At 35.4% G+C, this 10,807-nt stretch overlaps 1 protein-coding gene across 2 annotated transcripts; it reads right to left on the minus strand.

The window, feature by feature from the left end:
• On the minus strand, positions 3,043–8,356 carry LOC109845199 (deSI-like protein At4g17486). Of its 2 annotated transcripts, none has more exons than XM_020414421.1 (4): positions 8,051–8,356; positions 6,141–6,428; positions 4,112–4,195; positions 3,043–3,482 (listed from the first exon to the last, which is right to left on the minus strand). In XM_020414421.1, exons 1-4 carry the CDS (start codon positions 8,196–8,198, stop codon positions 3,376–3,378), a joined length of 627 nt encoding a protein of 208 aa, XP_020270010.1. In that variant the 5' UTR covers positions 8,199–8,356; the 3' UTR covers positions 3,043–3,375. The 2 variants fall into 2 exon arrangements, with proteins under 2 accessions (XP_020270010.1, XP_020270009.1); XM_020414420.1 differs by having other exon boundaries at positions 3,043–3,485; positions 8,051–8,353.

Genomic DNA, 10,807 nt, shown 5'->3' on the forward strand with positions numbered 1-10,807 from the left:
GGAAGATAATTTTGCTGATGAAAATTTAGGTTCACGCTTTAAGGAAAAATTTTGGAAAAGTATTGAAAGTTGAAGGTTTTTAATAATTAATCCCTAAACTTAAGAGGGGCTTTCTGATGTTTTGAAAATTAAGGAGAGTTATCTAATAATTGTTCAAATTTAAGGGGTTTTTTTTCCTAAATTTTAGCCTAAATATGATTGTGTTAATTCTAAAAAAATCTCCCTCAGCTACGGGGGTTCTCTCAGAAAACTCTCTCAATTATATTAACCGTAGGAAACACCCTCAAAATTGGGTGTGTTATATAGATAAGACTTAACCCTTTTCAACCATAAGGCCTCACACAAAACTCTCCTCACATTTACAATTTTCTCAAATAACCTTCTAACATTATTAATTTGAAAAATACAATGACTAAAGCTATGTTGTTTGAAAAAAGAAAAACGTATGAGTTAAAAAAAGTCAAAGTTAAGAGAACACGCAAATATTATTATTATTATTTTGATGGAAGAAACCACAATTATTACCTTGAATTCAAGGGGCTTCAATGAGCAAATACCATCTTGAAAATATACTTGAAATTTCAATTTTTTCCCTAAACATTAGAAGCATGAATAAGTATGAAATAAAAGAAGTTTGAAGTTTCAAAAGAGAAAAAAATTGGGTTTGGGTATGGACCTAGTAATGATACAAGAGGAAGAAGAAAAGGAGGAAAATACAATGGGACGTATTTTAATGGAAAATTTAGGATTTTTAATACAAAACCATCACAAAAATATAGTGATTTCTCAGCGAACCACCATAAAATTTTTATTTTTATAGAACCACCAAAAAATATACTGGTTTTTTAAAAAATCACCACAAAAAAATTATTTTTCATAGAACCACCATGAAAATATAAATATTTTACAAAGTCCCACCAAATCATAATGGACATTAGTATTTTAATAAATAGTAGTATAAAATGATATAAATGCCCATTATGACAAAATTTTAGAGAGGATGAGTGGGGCTATTTGGAGGAAATTAAATTTTTTTTTGAGGAGTTAACAAAGTTTTAGAGGAAAATAAGGTGTTTTGTTTTTTTTTTAAATAATGAGGCGGCTAGGAATCGAACCCAAGATAGTGGGAGTCATATTGGAACCTTCTAACTATCTAGGTCATCAATGGTACTCATGTATTTTGTTAGTTTGAGAAAATATAATAATAGATTAGTGGGTCCTACCATGAGGGTATTTTAGAGATTTCAAATATTATTTAGTTTAACAAGATATAGATGCAAAATTACAATTTGTTGGTGCTTTGTTATGGGTGCATATTTTCATGGTGGTTCTATGAAAAAAAAATTGTGGTGGTTCTCCGAAAAAACACTATATTTTTGTGGTGGTTCTATGAAAATAAAACAAATTTGTGATGGTTTTCCCAAAAGCCACTATATTTTGTGGTGATTTTGTATAAAAACCCAAAAATTAAAAGGAACAATTGGGTGAATTCCTAAGAGGCCTAACCTCTTAGGGGTAGTATGATCATTTTAAACCCCACACTTATCACATGTTCTGTTAGATTTAATATTGTCAGTTTGAGGGGTTAAGTGAAAAAATTTAGGAGTTAAGTCTTATTTTGAAAGTTGAAAGAGCATATTTACGACACCTAAAAAACTGAGACGGGTTTTCTAGAGTAAAAATAATTGAGGAGGCTTTCTGAGATAACCCCTATAGTTGAGGGGGTTTTCTAAAATTAACGCTATTACTTTGGGTTACAAGCTGGCCGGTTTAGTTTGATCGAGAGTTTTTTTTTTTTTTCACACGGTTGAACCAAATCCGAGCCAAATTCTAATTCCAGAAGCGCGAAGTTTAAAGCCTGTGGGACACAAACTAGAATCTCATTGGGTACCGAATTATAGTCCGATCAGGACTCGGATTTGTACTCTTATAAATAGAGAGCCAACCCAAAGAACTAGTTCCTAAAAAATAAAATAAAATAAAAACCTAAACTCGTTCACGCTCGGTAAACAGGCAATGGAGGGTAAAGCAATGCTCGAGCCTTTTTGGATGAAGTTGAAGCCAAACCAGCTGGTCATCAAAACGCTTCGCATGCGGCGAGTGCCTAAGCGAAAACTAGTTGATTGCGATCATGGCGATGACCTCCTCCCGTTCAAAATGCATAAGGCGGCGATGGAGGAGGACTTGATAGACGTCGCCAGAGAAATTGCAACGTTCAACATCTCCGAAGATGTTGTGATGGATGAAAGCGAATGAGATGAAGGGATCTTCTTTATTCATCGGGATATTGACGTGAGATGTAATATATTTGCTTCCGTATGTGGTGTTGTGTTACATGGAGGCTGAAAAGTTTTTCAACCATCTTGAGAACGGATTGAGATCCTCTCCAATTAGACTGTACTGTTCAATTTGGTTGTAGCAGTAACATTGCTCTTCTTTCATGAACTCTTTTCTTTCTCTTTTTCTTTTTCTTCTCCTTTTTTTTTTCAAGATTTTGAGTGACTTTTAAGTTATTCATGTGCCCAAAGGAGGGGTTTCTATTTTTTTTAGCCCCCCTTTTTACTTCTTAAAACAATATATTTCACAGAGCAAGTTATAGACGGCTCTTGTTACCTATATCTTCTGTAGCATTCATCACCGCTCAGCTCGTTTTATTAGCACTTATTTAGGGTTTGCATTTGAAAATGCTTTGATTGCATGCAACTCCCTCTCGAAGTCCAAAGAATGACAGTTGATAAAGTGCTCATGGACTAGCTAGAAAAAGATAAAATTGCTATATATAAAATTATAAATGAGAGAAGTTATCAACAGCATACCCTACATCACATCTAATTTTATTCATACATCCAAATGAATCTAAAGACCGAAATCGTTGGCATGTAACAGTTGATAAATCTTTTAAAAAAAGGGCATCAATCGATGCATTAAAAAACAAAACCTCAAAACTAGATGCCCTGCTTGAGAAACCAAAACAACTATCCATTCACCCGCTAACAGGTTTTACTTAATGAAGTATCGTCAACAAGGATTGAAGAACAAACATGAGGCTCAAAAGAATTTAAAATTAAGAAAAAAAGAAGGAATCGTTTGCCTTTACATAATCCAAGGGAAACAAAAGAAGATGACACTCCAGCTATGCACAACTCCAACATCTTAAGCTTTCCGAATCTTTTGTATTCACATTCAATTTATACAAGGAGAACCAATTTCTTGAAGAATAATTCACAAAAACAAGGAACAACGGGTACAAAGGATCTCCAAGCTGAATGAATCTGGAGAACTACAAAGAATATTGAAAGCTCTACGATTAGTATTAATAATGATACAAAGGCAGCGGTCTGTTTTTCACAAAGCTTCACAAGGCTAAACAAGATTTCATCTATGAGTTGTAGCAGTTGGTATGAGGAGATGCTTGTCTTGGTCAGCATCATCACTTTCTGCGGGCTCATTCGAGACAATGACCGACAATGATTCAGATCCGTCTTCTGAGCAGGGGACAAGGTAGAGATTTAGAACAGAAGTGTGTGTTAATATTACATCCCTAGCTGTTATGGAATATATTTTTATAAGGATATCACCCCATGTATTGTGAGAGTGCAGCCACTTATCCCTCTAAACTATTTTCTTAACATTTATACCCCCTAAACTTCAAACATATTATTTTGATATCTAGTTTAGATGTAGCATGTTGATAACTTACATTTTGCGCCAGCTTAACTGAAAAGGACTAAATTGTCACCTACACTGACGGGGAAAATTTTAATGTTGTTCGAGGTTCAAGAGTAGTAGTCAATTATACCTTCTAAAGTATTTTATTTGCACTCATACTCTCTGAACTCAGATGACATTATTTCTAATGTTTGGTTAATATGTCACAAGAAAATCGTATGATGATAAATCATCCTTTTCCCTCCACTTTACTGAAACAAGACTTCTATTCCATCTAAATTGAGGGCAAAAAACTACTTAGGATCAGAGGGTACAAGTGCTAATAAAAAAATGTAGAGGGGTTATAAGTGCCTACAAGATCATATTACAGGAGGTGTATGCAATTAATCCTAAAAGCTACGAAGGCAAACTTTGGAAGGAAAGAAATGTTTTCCCAACTAACCTGATATGCCATGATACTCAGGCACTTGTTGTTTAACTGCTGGTACCTGAAGGCACTCTGGTAGAAGACAATTACAAGTGGCGCCTGAAAAAAGAATAATTATAAATCATTCACATTCCACTAAGTCGTATTTCATACATATTTCATGCTCAAAATTTTAAGAGTCCAAAATCAGACATGGAGCACTTCAAATTTTCAAGATTTGAAGGTTTATTTGCTGGTGGCATCAAATCAATGATATCAAGCAGGAGTAGGTTGAAGTTGAACAAGTCAAAAAGAAAAAGAATATATCAATCATAACCAAGGAATATGTTGCATTAGTTCAATTTTACACTATGTTATCAGCACATTTTGATAATATGGATTATGTTTTGGGACAAGTGGTCAGATCTATATTAAGTACAACAGACCTAGCTCATAGTAAGAACTAATAGAAAATTCATATGCACTTCAATATTTCAAGATGTGAAGTTCCATTTGCTGGTAGCATCAAATCGATGATATAAAGCAATAGTAGGTTGAACAAGTCAAAAAGAAAAAGAATATAGCAACCATAACCAAGGAATATGTTGCATTAGTTTGCTTTTACACTGTTATCAGCACATTTTGATGATATGGATTATTTTTTGGGACAAGTGGTCAGATCTGTATTAAGTACAAGAGACCTAGACCGTAATAAGAGCTGATAGAAAATTCATCTTTTTGATGTGCATCGCTATTTTCCCTATAGGGTAATGTTTGAGATAGGTAGTAAGATTTATCTGATCTATCTTAATTACCCAAGCATAAGCGCGCGCGCACACACACAGAGGACAACATAGCACATTCAACTCACATGTTTGCTTTAGCATCTCCCTCCACAGATATAACTAGATTTGAGTGATTAGCAAGAGCACTCTCACATATTGTAGAACTGGATTTTATTGACTTCATGAAATGCAGCAGGATTATCAATATCTTGAACAAGGATTATGGTATTGCAAGTTTAACTAGCATCACTATAATCATTAATCTATGGAAGCATGACTTGTATTATTCTGAGTTAATGAAGTGGAATTAATTTATGGCATTATCTCCATTTCCTTCTGATTGCTTCCCCCTCTCCCTCTCAATCATCTGTTCCAAAATCCTATCTTCTCTTTTCTTAATTTTCTACTGATGCTATTTAAATACTTCAGCAGATGTTAATCACTGTTCCACGCTGCCCGACAATATAGACAAGAAACCAAGCCCACAGAACTCAGATCTGGAGGTTATCAGTGTAACACATTCACAGCCCATACGACTTTAGATTTACACATCCAACCTTTAGAGCTCTTCCTTAAATCAGAAAATATAATAACTGTTTTGTCAGAACAGCACCCAAACTTCTGTATAAACCCAAATTTCTCGACATGGAAAAGAAAAACCCATGCTCACCCTCTTGCTTTGAACCTAAAACAAAAGGAGCCTAAATCTCTTCAAGTAAATAGCATTCTCATTGGGCAAAACAAGGTTGCTTTAATGGCATTCACAAATAATGCCTCTTGTGTGCTTCAGCAAGGATGTGCTAATAACCCTTGAGTTATTTGCATATGCATGCCCTGTATTCTATGTGTTTCGCTTCGTATTGCTCATATTCTATTTTGTTAAGCACACCCCCGACCCTCATGACCTCTTAAGACGTTTTTTCCCCGTTAGTGTTTAAACTCCCATGGGAATCTAGTGAGACTACTCTTAACAAATGTCTAACTCTGGCCATCACACATTTCATGATTCCTGCAGAAGCTTAAGGACTGCCGAAGAAACAAGGTTTCAAAAAACCAGGGAATGTGTGCGCTAATAAAGTAGAACACGGAGGGTTTATCTGCCAATTACCCTCAACTTTTAGGTATGCCTTTTAGAGAACTTGGAACTGCAAAAGCTACAAAAGATATAATCGGAGGCCAAATTCCTGTGTCTGGCATAGAATAGAAATATATACTGTATACAACACGTAAATTCCTCTGATGCAAAATATTGTTTCCACCATTACAAAAACAATAGTTACCTAGCCAAGCAAGGCGGTTCACCCACGCCGGAATAGACCTTCCTGTCAATCTTAAAGAAGCATCGTCAGTAAAGTGGTTGCAGTTTTTGGAGATGAGATGATAGGTATCTCCATGATACTCTGACGCCATTTCTTCAATCAATATTCGAACTTGATGGGGAGGCATATTTATACGACCCAACGTGATGGAACGTCTGTAGATAAAACCTGGACAGGTCCTTGGTTCCACCTCAAATACTCCGCTTGTTGGGTACTCATGAGCTCCAAATCCATACTCCAAGCCATGAACTGCAATTTGAATTCAAGTGAAAAAAATTCAGCAACAAATAAAGCTTAAATAGCACCATAAAAAAGAATATGAAGATCAAACCCCACTTCAATCATAAAGAACATGCACGGAAATTGTATATGTTTTGGATAGCATAAATTTGAAATCCAGAAATGCGAGCATTTCATATTCGTGGGAGGACAACTAATATGCAAGAGCCTATGAGAAAGGTGCAACTAAAAGATATTTTACAAAAGTGCCTCCAGAGGAAGAACACTTTTGTTCACAAAAGTGGTCTACAGAGGAATGAAGTGGGAATTATAATCTTTTTATTTATTGTATTGGATAATCAATAAGCAATCAAGCATTTTGGAAGTTATTTTAATTTTTTGATTCCCACTTAAGTTGGAATGCTCTTTCCCAACCATCTCAATGGGAATGCTCGATCCCACAAAATGTGGGAGTGAGTGAGAAGTGGAATGAGCATTCTAGCTTCTTAAAACACTTTGTGTTTGGTATGCATGAATGAGAAGTGTGAATGGGCATTTGATTCTCACCCATTACCACATACCAAATGAGGTGTTAAGGTATAATGCTGATTTGACATGTTTCATTTTCCATTAACAACCAAACGGTTACACATAAGGATCTCTAGATCTATCATGTTATGTGCTGATTATATGCTAATTTCATTAGCAAATACTTGCCCCAAGTGCCTTCATATGCTTCATAATAGTAAAGATGGACAAACATAATGATTCATTTTCATCTCCGTTGAAAGAACATCACCAATCTCTTATAAGCTCATACGGTATTATGTGGTCCTTAAAAGTATTCTTTAAAAGCCATATCTAAATATCTATGAATTAATAGATACGCATGCACCTTCAGCAAGCTATGGGACATGCAATGAAATGCAAAAGGAAACCCCTAACCTACACATCCACATGCACAAATGGAGCCAAAAATCAATAACCATAGTTATCCTCATAGGAAATGAACAATAGACAAGTGAACAGAAGGTCTGAAGCTAAAGCATCAAACAAGGTCATTTGAAGAAGAAGAAAGAAATCATTTACCAGCAATTTCCCATAATAAGCGTTTTACTAACCTTCAATCGTCAATTAGCTTTAATCTCTACATTATAAATACTAAATTGTACTCGTATTCTCAAGAAAGAGTTAGATGGGCATTACATATAGGTTGGAAACAAATTGACATAAAAACTTAAATTTGCCATGTAACAATCCCAATGTTCTATCTAAATCCATTATTCTTTAGAACCCTTTCAATTGTAGGGATCATGACTACCAATATCCACATAATCTCTACCGCTGTATGCTATTCAAGTCCATTACTTTTTCAAATTCTTTCGTATATGAGATTACTATACTAATATGTATGAAGCTCCGACGGTTCATTTTCAAGGAAACAAAGAAGGGCAAGGAGCAAACCAATATAATTTTGACAGGAGTTAGCGCAAACAATACTAATCTTTCTCGAATCCCAACCCTAATCTGGCTCTTCCAACAGTCAAAAGAGCTGAATTCAATGCAGAAGGCTCCAAGATCCCACCTTTCACCAGCAGCAACAAGCGAAACTTGCTAAAAATTAATAACAAACCGATCAAGATCAAGCTCACCTTCGATTCCAGAGTGAAAGATGCCGACGCCACAGCAGTACATGTACTTGTTCAACGGGGTGAGGTCGTAGACGTTGAGGACGACGGCCGTCGCCTGAGGGTCGTCGTCTGAGACTGAGGACCATAGCGACGAGAGGAGGCAGCCCATTGGAAACCCTAGAGGGAGATCGAGGATCTAGGGTTCCATTTTAAAAAAAAAAAAAAATTTGGGGGGGTTATTGGGAGGAGGAGTGAGAGACCCCGCCTCGCTGTCGAGTTTAGAGCTGGCAGTGACTTGGAGGACTGGCCGACTGACTATGGACCCGACTCTCGATTATTTTTGCCCGACTCTCGATTATTTTTGTGTGATGATCCTCGCCGGCGCAGGATAGCAGCAATGTATCGGACAGCCTAGAAAGTGGGGTAGCGGGCCCCACATTTCGGCTGTCCCCTGTTGGTTTTGTCATTTATTGACACGTCGAACGTTCGTCAAGTTCTGCCAATCATAGTCCTACAGGAGCAATGGTTAGACAATAGGCTATAAAAGGGTACAAACATGTCAAATTGGGTTTGAATCCGTTTGATTGTGATAGTTACTATATAAGTATCTATTAGAGGCCGTTTGGTTCAAGTATTTTGAGGGGAAAAGAGTCGAAAGCTGTAAGGAAGTGTCAGAGCGTCCTGGGTTTTTCTCGTGTTGTCCCCATTCGTCAGTCACTGACATTTGCAGCTTTCCCCCCACAATTCGCTAAATTTTGGTGCGATTTGGGCGGAAAGCTGACAAGATGTCAGAAATACCCAACGCCTCCTCAACATCTAGTTTGGTTAGCTGAGTAACTAAGAAAAGAAAATTAAAACATCCGACATATCTATGTAAAGGCGTTTGATTTTCTTTTCTTGTGTTTGGTTGAGAGAGAAAAAAGAGATGTTATGCACGTGGGACCAACCCACTAGTAAGATAATAGTGTCATGGGTCCCAAATTTAAGAAAACGCATTTTCTCCCAAAAAGTCATGAAATGAGCTTGAAAATATGAAAATGGATCCCACAACCTATTTCCCATGAGCAATCTCCCAAACTTAAGTTTCTAGGAAACGAACCAAACAACCCCTTACTAACTATTGAGTATTGATACAGATATCAATATAAATATGTCTCAGTGAAAAAAATCATATCCATACTTGTTATATTCGAGTACATATACCGATATACGTATAAATATAAAGCGAATATGAGAAAATTAGATAAAATTGGAAATATATAGTTCATATGATATAAATGAGTTCATTAATATGGTTGAACCACACCTGATTCATACTAAAATCAATTTAGTTGTGGACCAATTTATCACTAGTCCATAACTAAATTAATTAAGAGACCCAAAATTCAACTAAAACAAATTGGGCATTCTGACGTAGTTTTTTCCAATCAAAAGAACACTTTTTTAACTAGACCAGGTTGCAAACTTGACCACATTTAAAGATTTGCCAAACTAATTTGGTATAGTTTGGTAAGGGGGTTTGAGGAGAGAAGAAAAGAGAGCATGTGGTCCAAATTTATGGGTGTATGAATAAGGAGGCCCAGGCGAGGCAAAAAACATTGCCCAGACCAAGACCAAGTTAGACCAGGCTGGATCTAGGTCTAGGCACAACATGGGCCAAGTATCAAGTAGCTTGGTCAAGTTTTTTTATTTAAAAATTTTCAATTTTTTTTTAAAATTAGCAAAAATACAAATTGCAAATTTCATTAAATTAGATATCAGAAAAAATAAATTATGTCTTATTATTAATCACTTAGAATTACAATTTTTTTTTGAAAAATTATCGCGTCACAATAGTATGGGTACATCCTAATTAGGTTGGCATCTACCTATCTATATTAATATCACTTGCAACGTTTTCCCAAAAAAATTACAAATGTACAATTAAAAACAAAATTTTATAAATAATTTTCTATTCTTTATATGCTATCTCCATATCATTAAGTGCTTCGAAAGCAATTGTCTATTCGATGCCTTGATGTCTCTTTTCAGACCTACACCAATCTTATAAGTACATTACCACCTGAACTATATCTAGATCTAGTGTTGTTATGTGGTCATCAATCAACTATCCTTAATTGCTGAATGTGCATTCCAAAGTTACGGTACAAACATGTATTGTTAGTAAATCATGAATCATAATAAAAAACACATGATATGTTGTGGATCCTTGTGTCTTTCACCATAATTAAATATCAAAGTCTGGTTCATTATTCGGACATTTAACCAAAGGTGCAAATACATATTGTTCAAGCATAGAAACTTCGTTGTTGATAACACAATATCCATACCAGTTAGCTTGTTTATCACCAAATTTCTTGAAGTTGAATAGGATCCCTTACCTTTACTGGAGCTAGATCTCGTAGAAGATGGATGTTGAGATCTAGAACCATATCTACTACTATTCTCTTCAAATAATTGTTTCAAATAATGTTTGATTGTGTTATAATGATTAAGAGCATTAATAGTCCCATCATTATGATCTATTATCTTATTGTCATATAAAGAATGCATGAGATTTTGAAGACCGACATTCTTCAAAGATGGATTAATAAGAATGCCAAAACCACAAATAATAGGAATGAGTCTAAAATATTTATTCAATTTGCTTTCCATTTCACAGTCATGTGTACAAAATAAACATCCATGCAATAAATTTTAAAAAATTCAAATATATAAAACTTACAATGCAGCTAGAGTAATTGTTACATAATAACAACCATGCAATTAAACCAATTT

Source organism: Asparagus officinalis, chromosome 6 (genome assembly GCF_001876935.1).
Source record: "Asparagus officinalis chromosome 6, Aspof.V1, whole genome shotgun sequence".
NCBI classification, from domain to species: domain Eukaryota; kingdom Viridiplantae; phylum Streptophyta; class Magnoliopsida; order Asparagales; family Asparagaceae; genus Asparagus; species Asparagus officinalis.